The 24,016-nt window shown below is 53.3% G+C and overlaps 7 protein-coding genes across 11 annotated transcripts; 4 read left to right on the top strand and 3 right to left on the bottom strand.

Moving 5' to 3' along the window:
- The first annotated feature begins 74 nt into the window (after positions 1-74).
- On the top strand, positions 75-1,523 carry PV09_03145 (leucine aminopeptidase 1). Its single transcript, XM_016356306.1, has 2 exons — positions 75-362; positions 427-1,523. The coding sequence occupies exons 1-2, from the start codon at positions 195-197 to the stop codon at positions 1,402-1,404; spliced, it is 1,146 nt and encodes a 381-aa protein (XP_016215829.1). The 5' UTR covers positions 75-194; the 3' UTR covers positions 1,405-1,523.
- A 24-nt stretch (positions 1,524-1,547) lies between these two features.
- Positions 1,548-3,353, top strand: PV09_03144 (uncharacterized protein). The gene has a single exon (XM_016356305.1). The coding sequence runs from the start codon at positions 1,661-1,663 to the stop codon at positions 3,302-3,304; it is 1,644 nt and encodes a 547-aa protein (XP_016215828.1). The 5' UTR covers positions 1,548-1,660; the 3' UTR covers positions 3,305-3,353.
- A 1,267-nt stretch (positions 3,354-4,620) lies between these two features.
- Positions 4,621-7,160, bottom strand: PV09_03143. 2 transcript variants are annotated; one of them, XM_016356303.1, is made up of 2 exons: positions 6,462-7,160; positions 4,621-6,412 (listed from the first exon to the last, which is right to left on the bottom strand). In XM_016356303.1, exon 2 carries the CDS (start codon positions 5,593-5,595, stop codon positions 5,161-5,163), a length of 435 nt encoding a protein of 144 aa, XP_016215826.1. In that variant the 5' UTR covers positions 5,596-6,412; positions 6,462-7,160; the 3' UTR covers positions 4,621-5,160. The 2 variants fall into 2 exon arrangements, with proteins under 2 accessions (XP_016215826.1, XP_016215827.1); XM_016356304.1 differs by having other exon boundaries at positions 4,621-6,400.
- Positions 7,161-10,537: 3,377 nt separating this feature from the next.
- PV09_03142 lies at positions 10,538-12,617 on the top strand. Of its 2 annotated transcripts, XM_016356302.1 has the most exons (2): positions 10,538-11,294; positions 11,346-12,617. In XM_016356302.1, exons 1-2 carry the CDS (start codon positions 10,612-10,614, stop codon positions 12,067-12,069), a joined length of 1,407 nt encoding a protein of 468 aa, XP_016215825.1. In that variant the 5' UTR covers positions 10,538-10,611; the 3' UTR covers positions 12,070-12,617. The 2 variants fall into 2 exon arrangements, with proteins under 2 accessions (XP_016215825.1, XP_016215824.1); XM_016356301.1 differs by having other exon boundaries at positions 10,538-12,617.
- Positions 12,618-16,359: 3,742 nt separating this feature from the next.
- PV09_03141 lies at positions 16,360-18,635 on the bottom strand. 2 transcript variants are annotated; one of them, XM_016356299.1, is made up of 5 exons: positions 18,493-18,635; positions 18,232-18,436; positions 18,135-18,187; positions 17,450-18,081; positions 16,360-17,399 (listed from the first exon to the last, which is right to left on the bottom strand). In XM_016356299.1, exons 1-5 carry the CDS (start codon positions 18,536-18,538, stop codon positions 17,205-17,207), a joined length of 1,131 nt encoding a protein of 376 aa, XP_016215822.1. In that variant the 5' UTR covers positions 18,539-18,635; the 3' UTR covers positions 16,360-17,204. The 2 variants fall into 2 exon arrangements, with proteins under 2 accessions (XP_016215822.1, XP_016215823.1); XM_016356300.1 differs by having other exon boundaries at positions 17,450-18,187.
- Positions 18,636-18,729: 94 nt separating this feature from the next.
- Positions 18,730-20,810, top strand: PV09_03140 (uncharacterized protein). The gene is made up of 2 exons (XM_016356298.1): positions 18,730-20,144; positions 20,199-20,810. Exons 1-2 carry the CDS (start codon positions 18,956-18,958, stop codon positions 20,537-20,539), a joined length of 1,530 nt encoding a protein of 509 aa, XP_016215821.1. The 5' UTR covers positions 18,730-18,955; the 3' UTR covers positions 20,540-20,810.
- Positions 20,779-23,839, bottom strand: PV09_03139. Of its 2 annotated transcripts, XM_016356296.1 has the most exons (4): positions 22,903-23,839; positions 22,379-22,839; positions 21,376-22,321; positions 20,779-21,306 (listed from the first exon to the last, which is right to left on the bottom strand). In XM_016356296.1, exons 1-4 carry the CDS (start codon positions 23,019-23,021, stop codon positions 20,970-20,972), a joined length of 1,863 nt encoding a protein of 620 aa, XP_016215819.1. In that variant the 5' UTR covers positions 23,022-23,839; the 3' UTR covers positions 20,779-20,969. The 2 variants fall into 2 exon arrangements, with proteins under 2 accessions (XP_016215819.1, XP_016215820.1); XM_016356297.1 differs by having other exon boundaries at positions 22,379-23,839.
- Between the last annotated feature and the right edge of the window lie 177 nt (positions 23,840-24,016).

Genomic DNA, 24,016 nt, shown 5'->3' with positions numbered 1-24,016 from the left:
TGCGCCATCGTCCCCGGTAACGAGCTAAGTTTAGGCAGCGCCGCAGTCGTCAGGATGTTCCAAGCTCAGCTCGCGGGCTTACTACGCTGCAAGCTTGACAACTCGTCAAAATACAGAGGACGGCAAGCAAATAACAGACAAACTCTCGTTACTTTACCATATCTTCTTCAGTTTCTCTACATTGAGTGGGAACAATGAGGTTCTCCGCGCTCTTTGCTTTGGGCGCAGCTACGTCCGCTCTTGCGACTGTGCCCCAGCATCTGCAGCAGGCTCCTCTCGTAGACGAAGAAAAGTTCTTGATTGAGCTTTCTCCAGGTGAAACAAGATGGATCACTGAGGAGGAGAAGTGGGATCTGAGAAGAGTGTGTTACAGGCCCTTCATGGCTTGACGTCTCTACCATGGAGTGCGCTAATCCCAATTCCTAGAACGGCATCAACTTCATGGACATTTCGGACACCCAGGACCTGGGCATGACTGTGAAGAGCAAGAAAGAAGTCCAATACCCATCCTCCGTCCGCCATGCGAAGGCCATCTCTCCGCTGCTCAAGAAACTAGACAAGAAGAATATGAGAGAGAACCTGGAGACCTTCACCAGCTTTCACACACGATATTACAAATCATCCTACGGCGCACAGTCATCGGCATGGCTTCTTAGCCGCGTGGCAGAGATTGTGAACGCATCAGGTGCTGCCGAGTACGGCGCAACCGTCAAGCCTTTCCACCATCCGTGGGGGCAGAACTCCATCATCGCCACTATACCTGGCAGGAGCAACAAGACCGTTGTCATCGGCGCGCATCAAGACTCGATAAACCTATTCCTACCCTCGCTCCTTGCTGCCCCTGGTGCAGATGACGATGGCAGTGGCACGGTGACGATCTTCGAAGCCCTCCGGGTGCTCCTCACGGACAAAGACACCATCGCGGGGAAAGCCCCCAACACGATCGAGTTCCACTGGTACTCTGCCGAAGAAGGTGGCTTGCTTGGAAGTCAAGCCATTTTCAGCGCCTACGAAAAATCCGGCCGTGATATCAAGGCTATGCTTCAGCAGGACATGACTGGGTACATCCAGAAGACGCTTGACGCAGGGGAACCCGAGTCCGTTGGCGTGATTACTGACTTCGTCGATCCGGGGCTCACAGAATTTATCAAAAAGGTTATCACTGCGTACTGCGACATTCCGTACATCGAGACAAAATGTGGATACGCTTGCAGTGACCACGCAAGCGCTAGTAAGGCTGGCTACCCCAGCGCATTCGTCATCGAAAGCGATTTCAAGTACTCTGATAGTAAGATTCACACCACTGAGGATAAAATCGAGTATCTGAGCTTCGACCATATGTTGCAGCACGCGAAATTGACGCTTGGATTGGCATATGAGCTTGTTTGGGCCAAGTTTGATTAGATTTCGGTACCAAACGACGAATTCATTTAGGGAAAGTTGTAGTCTACTATGTAGCATACCCTGAAAAGTATGAATGAAGAAAACTTGTGAAGATAACGGCCATATTTGCGAGGCTGAATTTCAGCCTCAGGTGATGATGAGCTCAAGCGTCGGACTATTTTAGCTCCGCGTAGAGCTTGTCAATGCCAGAAAAAAATATTTCCCCGCAGCAAACCGAACAACACAACACCAATTCTGCACGACAACGCCTTGCGAGATGTTCTCCGTGCCAGGTTGGTCTATTACTGCACCGTTAAAGACTCAAACGGAACCGGTGAAGATCCCCGCGCTACCTACTATTCGAGCTACAAAGTCAAATGAAGAGGCATCAAAGAAGCGCAAGCGGAATCAAGGTGACGCTGAGGACTTGAAGAGCAAGAAATTGAAGCCCGAGAAGAGGACAGATAAGGATGGTAAAAGCGATATTTCGTCTGAGAGAATCAATGAAACTACGGGGCCGACTGGAGTGAAGGCAGAGAAGAAGAAGAAGAAGAAAGAGAAGGGAAAGGAGAAGGCTGCACTCAAAGGAAAGATCCTGACCCAGGATCCGGACAGAGACATCCCTGAGAAGGCAGATATATCCAAAGCCAAAGAGAAGAATAATAGACAGTCAGAAAAGGAGGATGTGAAAGTTGGTGCCGAAGAAAGGCTTGATCAAGCGCACTCGAGTGAGAAAAGAGATAAAAAGGCTCGAAGGAAGGAGAAGAAGGCAAAAGAGGCTGCGATGGGGAAGGAACATTCAGCTGGAGCCGACAACCGTCAAGAAGTTACTCAAAGCTCCAAATCTCTGTCTGCGAATACGACCAATGATCCCAAACTTACGGCGACTTCAACAGCTACTCCGGCCTTGACACCGCTGCAAGCATCTATGCAATCGAAACTAGCCTCTGCGCGCTTCAGATACTTGAACGAAAAGCTCTACACAACAGCATCAACCGAGGCACTGGAGATGTTTAAGAATGAGCCCAAGACGTTCGAGGAGTACCATTCAGGCTTCCGACGACAGGTTGAAGTGTGGCCCGAAAACCCAGTAGATGGGTATATTTCGGACATCAAACGGCGAGGGGCAGTAAAGTCTGGCCAGAAGGGGTCGAACAAAGACGGGAGACCGCTCCCAAGAAGCCAGGGCGTATGCACAATTGCGGATCTGGGATGCGGCGACGCAAAGCTAGCGACCGAATTGCAGAAGTCGCAGGACAAGCTCAATATAAAGATTCTAAGCTACGACCTGCACAGCCAATCTCCGCTCGTCACCCGTGCAGACATAGCCCATCTCCCTCTCCCGAATGGTAGCGTCAACGTTTCCATTTTTTGCCTTGCCCTCATGGGCACAAACTGGCCGGATTTTATTGACGAGGCATACCGCGTCCTGCATTGGAAGGGAGAGCTTTGGGTAGCGGAAATAAAAAGTCGATTTGGTCATGTGGGGAAGAAATCGGGCGCTGGCAAAGTAGTCGACCACTCTGTCGGCAACAAGAAGAAGAAGCCGCGTTCGCGGATGAGCGAAGCAGAAAAGCGTCGCGAAGACGAAGTTCGCAAGCATGAGGACGAGACCCTCGCGGCAGAGGTTGACGGCGTCAAAGTCGAAGCAGACGATGACGACGAGACGGACGTACGAGCATTTGTCCATGTTCTCGCAAGTCGAGGATTTGTGCTGGACGAGGAGTTCCAAGTGGATAAGAGCAACAAGATGTTTGTGAAGATGCGATTTTTAAAGGCGGCACAGCCAACAAAAGGAAAGAATGTGTCCAAAGGAGCAGAAGGATCAACGTGGAAACCAAAAGGGAAGAAGTTTCTGGAGACAGGCGGGGAAGTCGACGAAGCGAAGGTTCTCAAGCCATGCGTGTATAAATTGAGATAGCGAGCTATCGTTCTCGTTGGGCAGTATAGGATGAAATTGAAGAATGTTAATACCAAGAAACCCAATGGTCGAGGAAAAACCATTGCTACAGCGTAAAGATATGCTGAATTCACGAGCTCTTGAAGGTATAGTACTATTCATTCTAAACGGCAGCGATGGTGTGTCTTTTAAGCACTGTGTGCCGAAATAATGACTGAATCTGGAAAAAAAAAAGAAAAAAAAAACAACTCTCCCAGAAAGCTCCACTTCGCCAATCAGAGTTGGATAACCTCTATTATACAATCTTTGCGCACCCTTTCTTGTGCCTCTCTCTCCATCTGTAGCGAGGTCTCGAGAGCGCGGAAACGCTACTATCGCGCTCCTGAGACGGCTCGGCATGTTGCAACAGAATCGTCTGCGATCACGTATCATCTTCAGCGTCGTGTTTGGTGGTTTATCCACGTTGTCATTGGGTATGCAGATGTATGTCGTCTGCGCCACCCACATTAGAATCTGGCGTTGATGGGCCTCCTGCCCACCCCAACGCGGCGTGAGCCATCACGTCAATATTGACATACAGCCTGCCTTGGTCATCATGGTTCCCGTTTCATAACTTTGCCAGAGCCATGCTCTGCAAAGGAACCTTTACGGCACGTACAACAGATTCAAAGGAAAAATCTGGGCTCAAACGGAGGACCCTTTTATCGCCCCTTAAGTAGGCTGAAGAAGAACTAGAACAACGAAAAGACGAAGAACAAAAAAAAAAAGCAACCACCACGCTGAGCTGCCCGCCCCAGAATAACGGCAGTAGCGTGGGTCTTCGTTCCCAGGGAAGCCTTTTAGAAACCCTGGTGTTTGTTTCCTTTCTGGCACCAAGAGAGTAAAAGGGCCCAAATGATCATGGAAAGCCGTGTTGTAAAAACCCCTAAAAAAAAAAACACAACTCCAGCAGCAAAAGCCCCGTTTCTATATCTGTTGATTTGCGGGAGGATGACGATGCCGCAAAAAAGGACGAGAGCCTGCGCGTAACGCGGTAGGTTGCTGATAAGCAAAACGTGGAGAACGGGGGGGCATTAAGAAAAAGGAGAATGGAACACGAGCAATGCTACATCACCGTCACGCCAAAGAGAAGGAGAGAGAGAGAGCAGAGAATTCGCTTATCAAAAGCCTCCCCCAAGATTGCCTCATCGTCCAATTTTAGCGCGCCATGACGATTGCAACAAAAAAAAACCGTTTTCATCTTACCGCCTCTTCGAAGAAAAAGAAGAAGAAGAAAATAATGATGATGTTGAAGGAAAGAAATTTTCTCTCTCAAAGGAAAAAAAAAATTTTTTTTTCTTCTCTTTTGGGGACTTGACCGCCCGTTGTCGAGGCGGTAATTTGCTTAGATGATGCCCAACAAAAGTGCTTTAGGTATGATCGTTTCTGTTGTATGGTTTGCCCAAAGTTACATCCATGAGCCCGCCGGACAGAAGGCCGCGCTGTCTCTCTCTCTCTTCCTCACGTGGGCGAAGAGTCTGGCTGCGGATACGGCCGTTCAGTGGTGGTAGCAGACGATGCCGGCGGGCCCCGTAACGAGGCGGGTTACGGTCGGACGTGGCTTTTAAAAAAGGGAGCGGCGCCCGCACGCTGCCAGATCCGTTCCGTCATCGTTCTCAATTATTGTTCTTGGTTGCGCCTCGGACCTAATACCGGGCACAGACTAGCGGAGCAGAGCAGTCCGAACTAGATAGCGCGGGTGTAGCAGCTCGTCCAGCTGGGCCTCGACTGCGTGCGGGGATAATCAGAGGGGGGAGAGAGCGAGAGAGAGACAGCAGCCTGACGCTAGAGATCGGTTCTGATTTCACGGCTTGAAGGATGATGGGTTTGGCAAGATCTCACACGGAGCAGAGGCCGTGAGGAAAAAGGGTCCTGCAATGACAACCATTGGCGTGCGCCACCCTAGATCCTCGGTGCGGAATGTGTGGGGTAGAAGAAAAAAGAGGCGCCTGCAAAGAGCGAGAACCAAAACGTGTTCCTGAATTCCCTAGTCTCCGCCGATGCGAAATCGATCGGATGCTTGCTGCAGCCCAGCAAATTGGCGGATAGAACTTGGCATGGCAAGGTGAGGAGAGAATAATAGGAAGCCGTCCCAAAACTAAAGGGACAGAGACCAAAGGCTGTGTCGAGTCCATACGATTAGCCCCCAAGAATTTTTTTTTTGTTGGCGAGAAGCTACTAGCTGCTGACGGCGATGATGTATTCTTCTCACTCGCGCACAAGCTGGCGTCACATGTGTGCGACCACCACGCGGCCCGGTCATCCTCGATCATTGGCAGACACCCATCTCGTTTTTTTTTGAGGTGGTTTGTATAGCGAAACAGCTGGAATCACGGGCATGCGGACATGTAACATACATCTTGCATGTGACAGTAGCATTTGTTAATAGCTGCTCAAGGTGGAAATGAAGCCGGTGTTGTTTCTCGAGGGACGACTCGCAGGTCGAGACCTGTGACGTTGAACCAGGCTCATCCTCTTTAAGATTGCGCACGATAGCGGCTGCAGCACAATGTCTCCAGCCATATGTAAGGTCGCGAGCTTCGGGCCAGAGGAAGATAGTGCACGCTATACCCTGGCCCGCATTGATCCTAGCCCAGCCATGAAAGAAGAGCGAGCCATGGCGGTCGCCTTCTGATCACTGCTCTCCGGATAAACGTAGACGTACCGCGTTTGTTCTCGCCTTGGGTACGGCGACCATTTGCCTGTGAATCTAATCTAGACTGCCCGCCAAACTGACGTGACACGGGTGTGGGGTAGCCGTTTGAGTCAGTTCGAGAAAGGGGGCCCTTTACGAGACGATGATATCACCAGACCAGGCCCAGAAGAAGTGTTTCCTGTTGGGGGAAGTCGACGAGACGACGCCAGCTGCGGCCGGAAACATGCCAAACCTGGTGTCGGAGAATTTTAGCGTTCTTCCTTGTCCCCTTTCCGTCGCCTTCCTGGTTTTGCATCCCAACAAAGACCCATCGGAACCAAGAGGAGTCACGTCACAAAAGAAGACATCGGAGACGAGCTGTCTTTAGGAATGGAAGGGAAAGAAGGGGACATGGAGGGAGGGGCAAAACAATTATCACATGTCTATCGCTGACCCTTTAGCCCCGTAAGCGTTGAAAAAAAAAGTGTCTGTTCGGAAACGCACAGCCAGAATTGCCCCATAGCAATCTAAGATTTTGCTTGGTCGGAGTACCCTCGGGCAATGGATGGAGAGAGGTGATGGTCTTATCTCCTCGCATCTCCACACGCTGGGCTTACGGCAGCTCGGTACCGAAACGATGTGACCTGAAATGACTAGCGGCGGCGACGAGGAGTAGGAGGAGGAGTAGTGGGAGAAGAAAGGAAAAAATTTCAGAACGGAGCTTGAAAAGAAAACGATGGCTTTCCTTAGCAGGACTGCAGAATCGTAGTGGTGGTTGTGGAGCCGCGAGACGTTGGTACGTACCGACTCGCATCAGCGCAGCCGACTTCACCCGGCTGATTCAGGATCTGCGCACGTGTTTAGGCTGAGCGATAAGTGCGATGTCGCAAAGGGAGATTATTGACGGAGCGTTCCACTTGCAGGTGAGTCTTTGCCGGTGGAGACGGACGCTCTTTGGCCGACAGATGAGGCTTTGGGCACCCACAGTTCCAGGCAGCAGGTCGGCAACGTGTTTTGCGATGCGACAGAATGGCCACGAACGGAATACCCACACGCAGAAGAAGACGCGGAGACTCATGGGAGTGGTCCCGTCCGACACCAGGATTGCGTGCGGAGATGGTCAGCAAAAAGAGAGGGAAGAAGGGGGCGTGCGGCCAGGAGGGAGACTTGAGACACGCTCAAGGCAACACTCAGCCGTCGTCCTGACTCCCGCACACACGCGCACACACACGTTCAAGTACATGCGGACCGTACACGCATCCTCTTGCCTCAGCCACAGGCACACAGGCTGGGGGTGGGACTCGCCATCGACTCGGCCGTTCCGGTTCTAGAATCGGGAGGTTTGCTTCCACGCCGCCAACCCAAACGGGCAGCCTGAGCCCATCCGCAGCCGGCGACCGACCAAAGGACGCCGTCCAGACGTCCGCTGCCTCTGCCGCCCGCGACTGGTGTTCTCTTCCTTGCACTGCAGCAGCGCCCGCATTCTTGTCTCGCTCGTCGCGCGATCTGACGTGATCGAGGCGGTCACGGAGCCAGCCCCGTGAGCACGATTCCAGCGCCCCCGCGTCTTTATCGTCGCCTCCGCCGGAGATTGAATTCCCTGGACCGTTTTTGCCGCCGGTTGCAGTAGTGGAGCAGTAGCCCGAGTCGAAGCAGCAGCAGGAGTTGTGGCCGCGTTGACTGAGTCGTACCTGAGTCTGTGTCGAGAGACCGGCGATCTGGACTGAAGAGTCAGTTCTGGAGAGCGACTTGGTGGCGATCGACCACTGGCGCGTTGCTCTTTTACACACGGCTTGCGATCGGCCGCTTAGATTGCAGGTCGAGACGCCAGCATCGCGCTGCACCAGCTGCTGCACCAGCGTCAGCGAGCGACCGACCGACCAAGCGAGGCAAGCGAACGTGCGCGCGTACGTGCAGCGAAGCAATGCAAAAGCAAAGCAAGGCGAAGCAACAGGCAAACGATAGCAGCCAGCCAAAGGGCAGAGGCACGTAATTAGGGCGGTTATGTGGCGCCCTCCTCACTTCTCCTCGTCTTCCTCTTCCTCTTCCTCGTCCCCCTTCCTGAAGCGCAAAGCCACACATTGCCCCAGATTGTGCCCCCACGCAGCCTGTTTTGCGACAAACTTCCCAATTTCACCCCGACCTCTTGCACCCAAAAGGATGGTAACATCGACTGGAAACGAACCCCAGGCTGGCAACCCCCCCTTTTTCCACCCCAGGACGGCGATGATGCGTCCGTACGACCTCACGCATAGCTTCGCCTACCTGCGCTTTGTAACCCCGTATGCACCGTGCGACTAGAATAGCAACGAAGAAAAAAGAAATCCCGTCAAGAAATAAGGGGGGCCGCCCGAGATCTCCACACAGATCGAGCGACGAGCCACACGCAAAGACGCTCCTGGCCCCGTACGTGTTTGCGTTTCGTGCGTGGTGGTGCTGCTTCATTGGTATTGTTTTTTTTTTTTTTTTTTTCATTTATCTTTCCTTTCCTCCACCCCCTTCCTTTGCGTGCTTTTTGTGGAAATCTGGGGGTGCGCAGGTGTATGGCTGGCAGCAGGCGGTATCACAAATGACAGCTCATAGCCGTGCGGCGCGTAGACAGTGGACGAGTCGCATTTGTTTTGCGCTGCTCCCGCCTGAAAAATCCTCAGCCTGTTGCTTTTTTCCTGGCGCCTTCCACTCGCTTCTCCGCGCTGCATGATGTTCTTTTTGCGTCCTACGTGTGCTCTTGCTGCCTTGTGTCACATTCGTTCTCTCATCTGCTCGCGGCCGCGTGTCACATCCTCTTTTGCGGACAGGCATCCTCCTTTCACTCCGGCCGGCGACGAGCTGACGTTTGTCAGCGATCCCGGACAGGGCTTCTAAGCCAAGTGCTTGCGGCGCCAGAGTGACAGCCAACGCTGAAGCTGGTATCACTCGCTGCTACCCCGGATATAATCGTCCAAAAGCCAGATCCATGCCGAGTGATTCTCCACAAAGAACTAATAAGGGCGCTATCTGGAAGGCGGCCGATCGGCGCTCCAACGCTGACTGGTGGAAACTAAAGTAAGAGAAGAACAGCGTCAATGGTGCTAGCAAGACTACCCCCGACATTGCTACGAGCATCATGATTTCGTTTCGCGATTGCAACCGGAGTCGCCCGCTTGACGTAGCTGAACGATAAAGCTGCGCCAAACATGGCGGAGTCATCAGAAGGCGAGAATGGGAGGTGTGGATGACACCCCAGGGCGAGAGTCCCGCCGTGTTGGGATTACGAGAGCGAGCGAACAGAAGAGAGACACACGACGGACATCGCCCGACGCTCTGCGTTGTCTCGGTGCCAACAAGAATTCGTTTTTTTTTTCGATTTGCCGGGGATGCCTTCGTGTAATTCCATGACTTGCGTCGAGTGACGTCGCGCGCCCACTCCCGCCTACCGCTCACCCGCTTGCGATCTTTCTTTTCTTTTTGCCCTTTTGTTCCGTTTTGGCTGCCGAAGCTGTGTTTCGCCGTCCACGCCAACCAAGGGGGGGGAAGGAGGCGCGAGGTTGGCGGGGACAGCTGAAAATCTCGCCATCCATCTGGCGAAGAGGCTCAGCAAGCATGGCCGGATAATGTCCGCGGTTAATGAAAAAGAGTGAAATTGTACCGAAACTGGCCGTTCCCGCTTTTTTCTCGACGCCTCGGGCAGATGTGCGCCTCAGTGCCGAGGCGGGCCCGCCGCACGACGACACTCGAGCAGCGCACGCACCTCGCCGGGAGAGCACGTTTTGTGGGTATTTTTGCTCGTTGGACTTTTGGCCTGGCCATTTTGCTCGGGTTTTTTATTTCTTTCCCCCTTTCATTACACTGGTATTGCAACCTTGGATGACGCTTCCTGCCCTTTCTCTGCCACTCCCACCCTGGCCCGGATGAAGCGACTCGAGTTGTACAGATCGCGCCTCCGCTAAACCGGGGTGTTTTTTTTTCATGCGCATCAAACAATTTTCTCCTTGCGACGGGCGCCGTGATCATTGGGGGTACTGTGTGCGTGCATGGATTTTCGTTTATTTTACGCCTGGAGGAGGGCGTGAGAGAGACACGGCGAACGTGAGGCGAGTGCCTGAGAGCGACACAGAGAGCAGAGTGCGAGAGGGGAAGAGCGAGATCGTCTTATCAGCACGTTGTAGAATTTGGCTGGCATATCGCGAAGGCCGCTGGCAGCCAATCGACGCAACACGTCGGCTCTGGGCAAGATGCTTTCCTACTGCGGGACCGAAACGAAAGAAAAATAAGGGTAAGGGAAAAGCGACGGCAGCGAAAAAGCCTGGTTCGGGCTTGTCCATGGACGGTCTCACAGTGGCAGGCTGGCCGTGGTGAGTGACGGCGGAAGTGCGGGCAGCAGCATCAGCGGCACTGGTAGCAGCCAGCAGCAGCAGCGGTGATGGGTAGTGGACGGAGTGGGCAGAGGTCGTAGCCGTGGAGTTTCGCAGTCGTCGAGGTGACAGCAGTGGGCCAGCATCCGGATGGACGTGGTACGCGCTGGGTGCTCAGAAACACCCCCACACGTCGTCCCTCTCTCTGGCCCTCCCCCCCCCCCATCATTCCTGGCTTCCTGCCGAATAAATCCCAATTCTTCCCCCCATCGATCTTCCTCCACAAAATCCACCACGTCAGCCTTGGGCTATATTATCACATGCACTCCCTCCCTCCCATTCCTCCACCTGCTTCCAACCTGCTCACCTCGCACCCTCCCCTTGGTTCACAGTCGCCAGCTCACTCTCCATCACAATCTTCATCCACTCGTCCACCTTCCGACAGTCCGTCCCTGTCCACCGTGCGATCTGATTCTTTCTGTCCTGTCAACTCTTCCACTCCGTCGTCGTCGACCGCAGCCGCTGCAGTGACTACCGCAGGCTCGCACCACGACATGGCCGCCACGGCCAATGTTAGCCTCATGACTCCTGCTCTTCAACAGGCCGCCCAGGACGCGCAGTCGCAACCTGCAGAGCAGCGACAGGATCTTCCTCGACCTTACAAGTGCCCCATCTGCTCAAAGGCTTTCCACCGTCTCGAGCACCAGACCCGTCACATCCGCACCCACACTGGCGAAAAGCCACACGTCTGCCAGTTTCCAGGATGCACCAAGCGATTCAGCCGGTCCGACGAGCTCACCCGCCACTCCAGGATACACAACAATCCCAATTCGAGGCGAGGTAAAAGCCAGCAGGCCGCCCAGCAGCATGCTACCGCCCTCCACGCGGCCGAGGAGGCGGCCAGGAGTGGCCTCTTGGGTAACATGCCACCTCCACCCAAGACCATCTCCCGCTCGGCGCCAAACTCTTCGCTGACCTCGCCCAACGTCTCGCCCCCTCACTCGTACGTGCCGTACCTCCAGACTGGCATCAGCAGCTCACCGTACAACCGCAGCGGTCTGAGCAGCGCCGGAGGCAGTCCCAATGCACTTCAGCGGCCGCTCGACAACGTCAATCTTCTCGCGAACGCTGCTTCCGAGCTTGAGCGGGAGCATCGCTCCTTCCCCAATCTGCCCCAGCTCAGCCGGACCGCCAACAACCACCAGTACCTCAGCCACCCGTATCAGGTCCCCTCGAGACTGCCCGGTCTCGCCCAGTACTCCATCTCCTCTCACTCGCACTCGGGCTCGCAGCCCATGTCTCGCTCTCACTCTCACGAGCAGGACGACCAGTATGCCCACCGTATGACCAAGAAATCGCGGCCCAGCTCGCCCTTCTCCACAGCGCCCCCTTCGCCCACCTTTTCGCACGACTCGACCTCTCCTACCCCGGATCACACTCCGCTTGCCACGCCCGCGCATTCGCCGCGCCTCCGCCCACACGGCTGGAGCGACATCCAACTCCCGCACCTGCGCAACTTGTCGATCCATCCGGCGCCCGCACTTGCGCCACTTGAGCCACAGACGGACCACTCGCCTCCCTACGTGCCTACAGCCCCGTCAGGTATGCGTCTCTCGGACATCATGTCCAAGACCGAGGGCGCGCAGCGCAAGCTACCCGTACCCGCCGTGCCCAAGGTTGCCGTGCAGGACCTCCTCAACGCGCCAAGCGGCTTTTCCTCGGGACAGTCCTCCACCACGGGCTCCGTTGCTGGCAACGATCTCTCGGAACGTTTGTAATGAATCTACTCAGAACATAACCTGGTTTGGATCACGCGGAGTTTTCTGGGTCCTGTCGTCTCGTCGGCACCTTTTTTTTTATCACGCCGGGAAATGTCAGCGTTTGATTCTTAAAAAAACGTGTCCTAGCTTTCTGCGCTCTCCCTTTTAACCCCCGGGGCTGGAGCGGCGGAGCTTTCTTTTGTTTTTGGGCCGGGCTTTGGATTTGGGAACGAAATAATAGACATACGGGTTTTTACTGGGTACTGTGGTGCAAGCCGCTACATAATTGCTTTCTCCAAGATACCTCTTGCAGCTATAGAATTCTTTTTCTTTGTCTAGGGTTCTGGTTAATTTTTCGCGGAGGGAACTTTTCACAACTGTTGCGTTTTCTAGCTCTCATTCTCCCTCTGTGTGTCGAGAAAGAGCTCTTCACAGTCATGTATTCTTACTTTGCTCGCTTCACTGGATCCTCCCCTGACCTCATCTGGCGGGCAAACGGAATCACCAGATAGCGTACAGCAATTGCGCTAATACAAGAGGAAAATCCACACCACGACCATCTCATTGAATGGACTTTTTTTTCCTTTCCTTCCGTCCAGACGCGAATGTCCTGCACGACATCGAGTCCTTTTTCTCCGTGTCTCTACACACACCAACCCTACACCGCATGTTTTTGCGTTGTCATCGTGTATCCCGCCCCCGTCCATACCCTAGATCGTTTAGCTCGATATTGCAACGGCATCATCAAAATCAAGGCAGATAGCAACATGCTTTCGCTCCGGGGGGCGGACTTCGATCCGGATCATGTCGATTCCAACAACCTCGATCGTTAGCGTCACATCTACCATGACACTCACTACCGGGACGGAATGTGGCGCGACTCGTGTGAAGTTGTCGCTTGTCTGGATAAACACATCACCCCATCATACTAGGGCGGAAGGGCCAGGCCCTGGCTGAAGGCCAATTCTGCTATCCTCACTCACGCAATCTCGGGCCGGGTGCACGAAGCCCTCACTTTTTCCGGTCTCTCCGGGCCTCCCGTGCCCCTTCCCCTCTCAAGGCCGTCGCCATTAGTCCATTGAGCGACCAGAGCCCGCAAATTGGTTCCGTGTGAGTCGTTAGGTGCCTGGGGTGCATGGTCGCTACCACCGATATCTTTCTTTTACCCCGCGGCTTGTCCGTAAGAAGAAGGAAAGGTAAGTAACGCTTTTCAAGCGCCTCGTGTGCTTGATGTGTGGGGTAGATGCCGGCGCCAAATTAAGTCAAAAGAGGGAAGCACTAACTAATTGGAGTAAAAGAAACAATAGTAATGATAATGATAATAGATACTTTGGGTAGGACAAAGAGCGTGCAGCCGGTCCAGAGTTTTTTTTTTCTTTTTTTTTCTTTTGTGCAGATCGATCGCAGGATTTCCCCGCTGGGGGAAAAGTACGAGTCGGTACTCACGAGGCCGGTCACTCCATCGTCACTCCACGTCCGCTTTTTCGTCGCGCGAAGACGAAAACCGACGGTTCTGAGTCCAGCAGAGAAAGAGTGGAACTGGATGGAGACACACATGCATCTGGCCTCTCTCTTTGCACCCTGCATGTCGTGTAACAAGAACCCGAAACAAAAAGTCTATTGACAGCTGATTCCCGTGATGGTCACAGGGGGAGGGGCCAACCCAGGTCGGTGATCTCTTCTCTCGACCTGGCCAATGTACTGACCTGCAGTCGCAGAAGCTGCGATCGCTAACCCTTCTTACTGGCTCCACACTTCATCTTAAGGAAGCTGAAAAAAAAATTGATCCTCTAATTCTTTCGATCGGACTCGAGTCGTTCGCGCCGCACCCAAGATCAGCTTGTAGCGCATGGATCGTCTCAAAGCGGATTTTTGTTAAAAGAAAAAAAATGCCGGGAAAATCAACCGAGTTTCCCCGGAAATTGTTTCCACCGACAGACTACTCCACCTGAACCCCCCTCTCACATACCCCCTTTTTTCAATTTTGTCTTTTCTTTAGTGCAGATCGAGGTAAGACAGTTCGAGCAACGAGGGGGCTGGCGCGTGCTCGTATGAAGGACAAGCAGAAGAAGAAGAGGAAGAGGAAGGAAGAACTTGACTCAGAGGGGGAATGGGAACAGACGGAGTTGATAAACACATAACACATAGCATCAAAATTGTGTGTGTGGGTCGCATATATCTTATCTAAAGGTGGAAAAAGGGGGGGAGGTGCCCGATCGACTGGGCGCTTCTGAAGGATTCTGAACATCGTACATCTCGCATACTGTCGCCGCTCTGTGTAGGTGTGAACCGTGGACTGCACATTTTTGGTGTGGGGAGGACGGCACGCGAGGCTGAGGTTAACACGTCGAATCACCAAGACACGATTTGGATAGATGAGGTCTTCACCTTCCTGGACGCAAGAAATCCATTTCAACTTGGCATTGTGATCTGGTCGAGCGCTCGACGATTCTCATGGAGAGTACACTGTCGGACCGTTCACCTCCTGCCTATCTCCCCCGTCGACGCAACATATGTCAGCTCGTGTTTTTCGCACACGTGCGCTCCGGTGTCCGCCCTCCTCCCTTTCCTACCTGGCCCAAGAAACGTGTCCTATCTTTCTGCCAAGCTTCCATGGATTTGCGTCATCGGGGTTGAATGTGACGGAGCTGCCACGATTTACATGTGGTCTCGTCGAACGCGTCCTGACGATGCCGGCTGCTGATCCCGCTCGCCTCGAAGGATACCAATTGAAAGGAGGGGGATAAGGTCGCTCGGCGAATGGTTCTGGTGTTCGGTCCGAAAGAGGTGAAACGTTTGCTCCGAGGTAAAGCGGCTGTCTGGGGGTTTTTCAAAACTTTTTCTGCCTCGTTCCTTTCAGCCTCGTCAGCCCAGGGTTTGGGGGAAAGGGTTCATAACAAAAGGCGAATCCTTCAACCTAGCCGAGCACGTGCAAACGAATAAAAATACTGCGCAACGGATCAATGGTGTCCTTGTCGACAATCTATCGGTTCTAGGTCACAGCCATGCCCGTGTCTTCACGTTTCTGCTGGCCAAAGAGCACAATGGCGCAAGGATTGCGAGCCAGGGTTGGTGTACGTTTGGCCTGTCTCGGGCTCGAACGGTTGGATTGCAACCAACCTCCAAGGCCTGGGACCAATGTTAAATGCTCCGACGATCGTCCTATGGACGGGACGAGCCGTGCTGTGCGACATCACTTCAGAAGTATCGTGTCTGTGCGATAGGACGAGCAACAAGGGAAAGCAGGAGTCAGTATCCCGAAGCGATCAACCTCGGCCATAAACGAAGACAAACAGCGGCCGAGACGGGGTAATAGAAACGTGGCCACGATGCCCGGACGCAGAGCGCGGACAAGGACTGTGATAAGTATGTGTTGCCTTTGATCGCGGGCGTGAATATCCTCGCAACGTCCAGCATTTCATGCAGGACAAGTATTGCTATCACAACCAGAACTTTCTTTTCAACGTGCTCGGCACCCTCAACCTTTCAGGGCTTTCACTCGAAAAAAGGACCTTTGCCGAAAGTCAAAATTTTCGACCCATACGGGCCCCCTTCCCTTTGCTTCGTCGTCGTCTGCATTGTGCGTCCACATTCGAAGGAGAATTTGCCGGCGTTGAGACGACCTGGAATGATTACGGGGTAAAGGTTTAATTCATTTTGGCCGGGCCTGGAGCGCCCTTTTTTTTTTTTTCTTCTCTAATGCGTGACGAGGTCTTTCGATTCGAACATCCGCGGAAGTGCCCTGGATTTAATTCAAGCTCTGGAGCTGTATCGGCACGTCAGAGTAAGATGGGCGCACGTCGTTCGAGCCTTGGTCGGTGCAATCGACGCGACGGCCGTCGTACTTCCTGCTCGTCGCGAATAACCGAAGCAAGAGCAAGGCACAGCTGGCAGTCGTCCGGCCGACGTCGAGGAGCTGCAATTCGTTCTGCTCCTCTCAATACCGACCGAGTTACTTCGCTGCCGTCCGGTCCGCAATGAAGCACGAGATGTGCATTATCATTCACATGCAGAATTTTCCCGATTCGGGCATCTGTTCTTGGAGAGATGCCTTGTCATCGGAAGTTGTTCTGCTGATACGAGAATCGCGTAAGATTATGGCCGACGTTGATAATACCAGCCACGCTTAGGAGTCATGGCAGACGCAAGGGATGCCCAACTTTGACAATAGAGTAGTTGGGCGTCAGGCTACCCGCGAAAGATTTCTCAGGTCAAAGATAAAAAGCGTGGAGTGTGAGTCCTCAATGCATGTCGTCTCCACAATTCGCCTCCACGGCCTCCGCAGATATTTCTCTCAGCGCGATAGCCACCGTGAAAAAAAAGGGTACAATACCAATGCGCAAGTATGTAATGATGGGCTCATATTCTAGCCTTGGTTCTGTAATTATCTTAAGCGACCCAACCGTTTGGTTCTCACCGCTGAATCCGCTGAAGATCCTGCTTGCGCAGAGATTCGGTCGGTTACATGCTCCAACTTACATAACCGTAACGAGGCAGTCGAAGCTAAATGGACAAACTGAACTCCACTTCCCGTTTTTCAACCTAAAGGGCGAAAACCACGCCAACCAGAATGATCTTTCATCGCAGTCGTCGTTCATGCTAGTGCGGGACTTTCTGGAGTTTCGCGACCTTGCCATGCCCTTGCGAACGCTGTGCGCCCTTAAAGGATAATTGTCTCAGACATCTTATGGAGGTGGGTGTCACGACATCGTTAACCCCCACGCGTGAAACGCCACCTGTCTTAAAGGAGGCACCCGGCAGCTTGGATTACCCCGGACTCCTCATTCAAAGTGCAAAAACAAAACAGGATCTCATGCGAGACCTTCACCGGGATCGCGGTATTGTGGGGTTTGAGATCGGAGTCACGGGCCGGCGTCATGCAGGCTTCGAAAGCACTTGCGGATTCAAATAATCCGACTTTTGAGAACCTCACTGTTGCGCCCAGCTGCATTCTTTATTGGCATATGTACCTGTGAGTCATTTCTCCATGCCAAATGAAGCCAAGGCGAATGTGCTGCTGTCCAAATTTGGTGGTCGTCTTCAGCATCGTGATGATTGTCTCGTTCCGGACTTCGTCCTCAGGCGGAATAGTTGACAGTCGAAGGAACATTGGATGACGGCAGTGTTGCCAATGTTTGCTTACTAATCTTGCTTCACGGGGCCTTAGTCAGATTGAATAAGCCGTCCTCGAAGTCGACATCGCCGTAATTGTATTCGTCGTCCGACGGCAGCGCCTCGTCCTCTGAATCGGCGATTTCTTCGAAGCGTCTTTTTCCTATTCGCACTGGTGATGACAATACGGGAACTGTGACCTCCGAACGCGGTGTTGGTAACTGACTTAATCCATGCTGCTGTTGATCAGCTGACTGAAAAGCGGCTTTGTGCCCTTATCCGTTACCATTTCGATAGTGAAAGGAACTACAGTCTCGAAACGACCGTTTTCCTCGGCGGAAACACCGTTGATCTTGATGAGTCCGGCATAACGAAGCCGTCTCCATCGCTCAGCCAGCTCGGGATCAGGCTGGGTCATTGGATGTGGAGGGAAGTCGCGAAATAGCACGAGCTGCGTCGACACGCCATGATCCCACTCGATGCTCGAAAGCGTGGGCAGCAGTAGAGCTCCTGCGCCGGATCGGATTCGCAGTCTTGTCTGCTGTGTCATCAAGACGACTAAGTCGTTCACGGTAGCCAATCTTTTCAATTTCGAGATCAGGTCTCCCATAACTGCATACTTTCGGTTAGCAGCCCACTTTGCAATCTCGGACTGTTTCTTTGACTGCTGATCATAGAATTGGGAGTAGGCAATATCAAATACGGTGGATATGGAGTCTATGACGATAAGGGCTGTGTTCACGTCGGCAAGGTCGGATGCTGGGTGCGTGAAAAGAGTCACGAGATGGGCGAGATCAGTGATCATATAGTAATGGAATCGACTTGCTTGCTCCTCAAGCTCTTTTGTAGTGTATTCACAGACAGGTGATCTGCGCAATAGCATCTTTAATCTGTCGAACACTAGAGGGGACCCGCAGTCTGAATGTTCAGCGTCTTAGCTCTTCCTGCGAGACTGCTGAGATTTAGCTTACCGATCCAAACAACATGATAACCTTTGCGGAGAGAGGAGACCGCAGCTTGTAGACTGCTGATGTTAGCGTAACTTGAGATGCGCGCGCAGGACTTTACCAAAATGTGGTCTTGCCTGAGCCAGGCGGACCATATACGTCAACGACATGCCCAGGCTTCAAACCTTGGACCTCTGCTATGTCGAGAGAGCGGGGTGCCTTGCTCAAGAGGGCATCTAGACGAGGTAAGCCCGTCGATATCGTCTTCGACGGTGCTGCCCGCAGCTTTTGCAAAGCTTCCGTTGCGGACACTGTCGGCAATCGGTCTGGATCATGTAAGCGAATTTGGCAGCTCTCTGTCAGCGAGTGCACGAGTCCGTACGCGAGGATGATGGCAACTGAGAGCTGGAGGCGCTTTTCCCTGCCATTTAGCTCACGCGAGGATGTCAGGTCGATGTGCGCGTGCGTCGGCGCGCAGACAAACAGATTTCCGCTCTTCGCGGTGTTGCGTTGCGTTGCATTGCTAACCCGGCGTGGAGGAAACGCGAAGTCAGGTGCACGAGCCTGCGGTCAGCTTGTGAAACAGGAGCAGGAGTCACGACGACGAATCCGCCCAGGGAGAACAGCCATCGTGAGACCGATGGTCGCGGCACCGCGAAAGAAACTTTGCGAATTAACTGCTGCAACACGTACGCTTTCATACTTCAAGACAGTTTGGACCATCGGCAGGTATATGTCTTTTGATGATGTGCTGAATGCGTCCCTAGCGGTGACGAGAACGTAGAACTACGAAAAGCACACGTTTCAGATTCCGACATTTGCACACACGACTGGTCGCGCGCAGGATGTCCTGTCCCTCATCGCTGAAAAGCGCAGGCGAAATATTTGGCATAGATGAGGAACCGGTCGATCTGCCACCAGGTTACTACATCTACACGGCCCTGATGATTGGGCTCGTGATAGGCATCCCGCTCTTGTACCGACAGCTTTGGTTAGTAGCGTGGTCATTATTTCGACACTTCCGCAAGCCACCACATCTTCGAGGAGGGCCTGAGGGCTGTCGTCCAGTCGGCAGACCCGGCCACAGGAATCTCAGCAAGGACGTCAATCAGAGTCCGCGCGGTCGTGGATCTGCTGCTGCATCTAGCAATGGTCAGGTCAAGCCGTCCTCGGGTGCGGTTAGGGCGCTCTTCGTGTATCCTATCAAAAGCTGCTATCCGGTCGAAGTGGACGAGGCCAAAATCACTCCGATGGGATTCGAGCACGATCGGCAGTTTTGCTTTGCGACCTGGCATGAGCCTTCTTCGACGGGAGGCAGTGCAAAAAGCGATGCGCCCAAGAAAGGCTCCTCGGCCTACTGGGATAGCACGCCGCACTGGGAGTTTATGACCCAGCGGCAAAACCCGTCGCTCACTCACCTGAGGACTCAATTGTGGCTACCTGATGAGAAGCTTCCTGATTACGACGAAGAGTCGGAGGTTGTGAAAAGCGGCGGCGTGCTGCAGGTGTCCTTTGAATACTCACCGCCCATGACGACTGTCCGAAACATTTGGTCTGTCCTCCACGCAAAGTTAAGCACCCTCGATCTCTCTGCCAAACCTGTGTGGAAATTTGAGGTCCCGCTCAACCCTTCCGCTGAGCAAATCCGCGAGCGTAGGTACGGCACGGATAGGGTCCGCATATGGAGAGATGAGCCGAGCGGTATCAACATGACTTCGGAGATTCCAAAGTATGTGCTGCAAAATCTGCGGGCGCTTCTATTCGACGACATCAAACGGAACGCGCCTCACAAGCTCACGCGGATGAAGAGCTTGCCCGAGCTACGGCTCTATCGCGTTGACAGGAGCAAGGACCGCGAGCTGTACAAATGCGCCCCGAAAGAGGAGCAGCTTGGCTACCAATCGATTATCGGCTATCAGGATTCGTACCCTATACACCTGCAGAACATGGCCACCGTCGCGGACGTGGACAAGCAGCTGCAGGACGCCAAGGCGTTCACGCCGGACGCACGGCGCTACCGCGCCAACATCTACGGTTCGTTTCCCAGTCTCCAGCCTAAAATGCGCGTTCGACTCACCACAGAAGCAGTGTCCGGCCCGCCGGCCTACGACGAGGACGACTGGACCCTCGTGTCGATCGGAGACAGCGACATCCACGTCTCCTGCCGCACAACCAGGTGCAAGCTGCCCACAAACGACCCGGACCTGGGCGTGCTCGGCTCCGACAACCAGCCGTACGCCTACCTGACAAAGAACCGCGCCATCGACGAGGGCGCCCCGAACACGGGCTGTCTGGGAATGATGGCCGTCCCGGCCAAGGACTCCATCGGCCGGACGATCAAAGTCGGCGACGCGCTCAAGGTTCTGAAGAGAGGAAAGCACCGTTTCGTCGCGGATCCTGAACCGGAGGCCCAAAGGCCGCCGCTTTGAGGCTCGTCAACCCCCGGGCGCTACGACATTTAGCGCCTCGTGCTCGCGTTGGACTTTTCTGCATGCGTGACGAAACGTCTCGCGATGACCCCCAAATGTGTACATATGTAAAACATGGTCTTGCCCGGGCAAGATCGTAGCTGACGTCGTCCAATGTATCACTGTTCCGGAACCTTATTCGTTTCTCGGCAGCATCACGTTCTATGCAGGCCAAAGTTGGAAAGTGAAATTAAAATAGATGGTCACACACATATTTTCATTTCAAATTTACATCGTTCAACACAGATTTTCATGAAAGAGAACGCAAAGTTTTCAGCCCCAATATTCACATCTAATGCATATACATACGTACATAGACATCGGGACGACATCGATGCCATAGGTTAGACTTCCCTGCGCTTAAAGGCTCAACGACCCAGACGATGGCATTCTAGACAGCAGGTTCCGCTGGCTTCGTCGTTGCTTCAGGAGCGACCTTCTCTGGGTCACTGTGACTCACTCCGGGTGTAGCCTCGGAGCTCTTGCGTGCCGCTGCGCTCTTCCTACGAATATAAGCCCATTCGGCTCTGTCAGCATCCTCGTCAATGGTGGCAGCCGTGACCTCTGGGGTTTCCTCGTCCTCGACCTCCTCGGGAATAATCAAGTTGAGAATGACAGAGAGGAAGGCAGTAACGGCGAATCCCGTCTCCATGACCAGTTCGATGGCGTTGTAGAAGCCCAAGAGAGCGCGGTTGTCACCGTGGTAGGTGAAGACGTAGGCAAACCAGCTGTAGCAGGAATGTTAGACAATTCTACAAAGACTGGGGGGGAAAAAAAATAAGGTAATGTGAACGTACGTATCAACCAGGGTGGCACCAAAGCCAATAGACATTGCTGCAGTCAGGATAAATCGATTACGACGGGTGAATGGAACAGTCGAGATGATACGAATACCAGAGATGGCCACGGCGCTGAAGAGAAATGTGGTCATTCCTCCAAGGACAGAGCTGGGAATGGCAACAAGTGCGGCGGCAAACTTTGCAAATATCCCCATCACAAGAAGCCAGAAACAGCAGAAGTAGCCAGCAGAGCGGTTTGCACATCGCGTAAGTGCAATGACACCGTTGTTTTGGGCGAACGTGGACATCGGAGTGATGGTGCAGAGACCAGCGATAATTCCGTTGAGACCATCTGCAAGCACGCCGCCTTGGATACGTGAGTCGAAGAGCTTGCCATCGACCTCGAGACGGGAGACATCGCAGGTGGCGGTGATGTCGCCAATGGCTTCCATGGCCAAGACGATATACACAGCTAGAAGTGGAAGAACGATCGGCCCGTACACACTAAGCGGAAAGGTATGAACCCAGATGAAGGAAACTGCCGGGGCGGAGTCTATACCAGACCTGTCAAAGTATCCGCATGCGGCTGCGACTATGCATCCGATGAGGAGGCCGAAGATGACGGCGCAAGACTTCATGATGGGACTGCCGAAGCGTTCGCAGATGATGATGCTCACGAAGACGAGGAAACCCAATCCGATGAACTCTGCGCTTCCCCATGGTAGAGGGCGGGGAGCAGCGATGTTCGGGCACAGCGCGAAGAAGCCGTCTGCAGGACGGGTCGAGCAGGTGCCAGAGCCACCAGCCCAGTTGCTGAATCCGGAGCTGATCAGATTTATACCGATCAGGGTGACGGTTGGGCCAGTAACGATTGGAGGGAACATTTTCTTAAGCAGTTTCGGTGGACAGAAGCTCATGAGGACTTCAATAAGCGCACAACAGCACTGAGTACCCAGAATCGCGCCTAGACACGGGACAGTTAGTTTTGCACACCAGAAGAACTTTGTTCCTTATCGCATACCGTATCCCTTCGGACAGGGGAGGGGGTTGCCATCAGCATCTGAGGGACAGAAGCCATTTGCGTACATTTGCGCGAAAGCACCTGTCGCAACGGGGATGGTTGCAAATGAAGTACCGACAACGGATATCAGGCCGGTTCCGACGTAGTATGGAGACTTGTAAATGTGAAATCGGGTAATCTGGATGGAAGACAAGATTCCGCAGACGATCAAGGAGGTGGACACCAAGTACTGCTGCAGCTCCGTTGTTAAGTTGGCGCCACTGCTAGTAGACAGGATGATGGGTGGAGTAATGATGCCGGCCAACATAGCTAATGCGTGCTGGAAGCCGAGCAACATGCCCAAAAAGATCGGCATTTTGTCATTCAAGCCAAAGAACGGCGCGGCGCGGCGCTCCTTCTTCATGAAGGGCAAGTTTGGCTTGAAAAGAAACGCATAATCATAGTCGCCAATTAAGCCATCCCTGATGAAAAATACGTCAGCCACGACTTGCAAAAGGCTTCTCCGTTAGTGGGTCAGAACGAACTTGGTTGTGAATTTCTTCACAATCTCTCTGCTCCTATCTGCAAAGGACTTTTTGGGCGAAGTATCTGGCCCGATCATGTCAGGCGAATCATCCTTGACGTCCATGTTGGCAGTCGACATCTTTGATCCGCTTAGACGAAAGCGTGCAAAGAAAGCGCGTGTCTGTATGTGCGTGTGTGCGTGTGTGGATACGTAAGAGTCGGAGAGAGCCTTTCGAAGGTTGAGTCGAACTCTTTCAGAAAGGGTCCGAAGGAGTTTTGCCCTTAGCGTATCCAGATGGAAGAGCTCGTCAAGCTGTGATATATAGCTCTGATCGCTTCGCGACGTGGTGCCCAGCACCTAAGACTGTGAGAGCGATTGGCAACTCTTCCTATCCTTTTTCTTCTTTCCAAGAGGCGGGTGGCTGTTGTCAAGCGAGCAATGGCGTGGTTTTGCTTGTTGATTTGCCAGAATAGAAGCTTGGACAAGATGAGCTCCTCAAGATCTTGATAACGATGCAGCCTTTCGTCGCGTGTCGAAGCTCGAAGCTCTCTCGGCAACGATGTCGGCCTTTGCTGATCGCTTCTCCCCAAAGGGCTGAGGCGACAATTCTTATACCGTGGACGAGGCGATAATTTTTCTCTTGCCTCCACGACGCCTACTGCGCCCAGCTTATACCCAAAACGAAGTTCCCATATAGGAGCTGGCCGAGATTCTTTCCAATTTTGGAGCACTGGAGATAAAAACCTTAGGCGACAAGATGACTGATATCGTGGGAGCTGCAACACCACCAATCACGACGGGCATGAGCTCGCGTGCCTCATCTGCTTTGTGGCTACTTTTACTTGCGCACTCTTATCAAACGCCTCTCATTGGTCCAAGGTGGTAAGCCTCGGGCGGAACTGGCCGCACTCAAGGCTCGAATCCCGTGGCATTGTGCCGTTTAGCCTTGCTCCGATAGCTTGGTCCTGCAGCTCATCAGGCCTAGAAGCATCGTCGACAACTCGAGAGGAATTGTTCACGCCCACGGGCCTCGAGCAAAAATTTATGCATCCACCTTGGCACGGAGGTGTCTGTCGATTCACGGCGAATTTGTCTGACTGATGCGGATGTTCCGAGGCAGGGTGAGCGAGCAT

Source organism: Verruconis gallopava, assembly GCF_000836295.1.
Source record: "Verruconis gallopava strain CBS 43764 unplaced genomic scaffold supercont1.8, whole genome shotgun sequence".
NCBI classification, from domain to species: Eukaryota; Fungi; Ascomycota; class Dothideomycetes; order Venturiales; family Sympoventuriaceae; genus Verruconis; species Verruconis gallopava.
The sequence above is the reverse complement of the archived record's forward strand: the minus strand, read 5'-3'. Positions and strand labels throughout refer to the sequence as shown.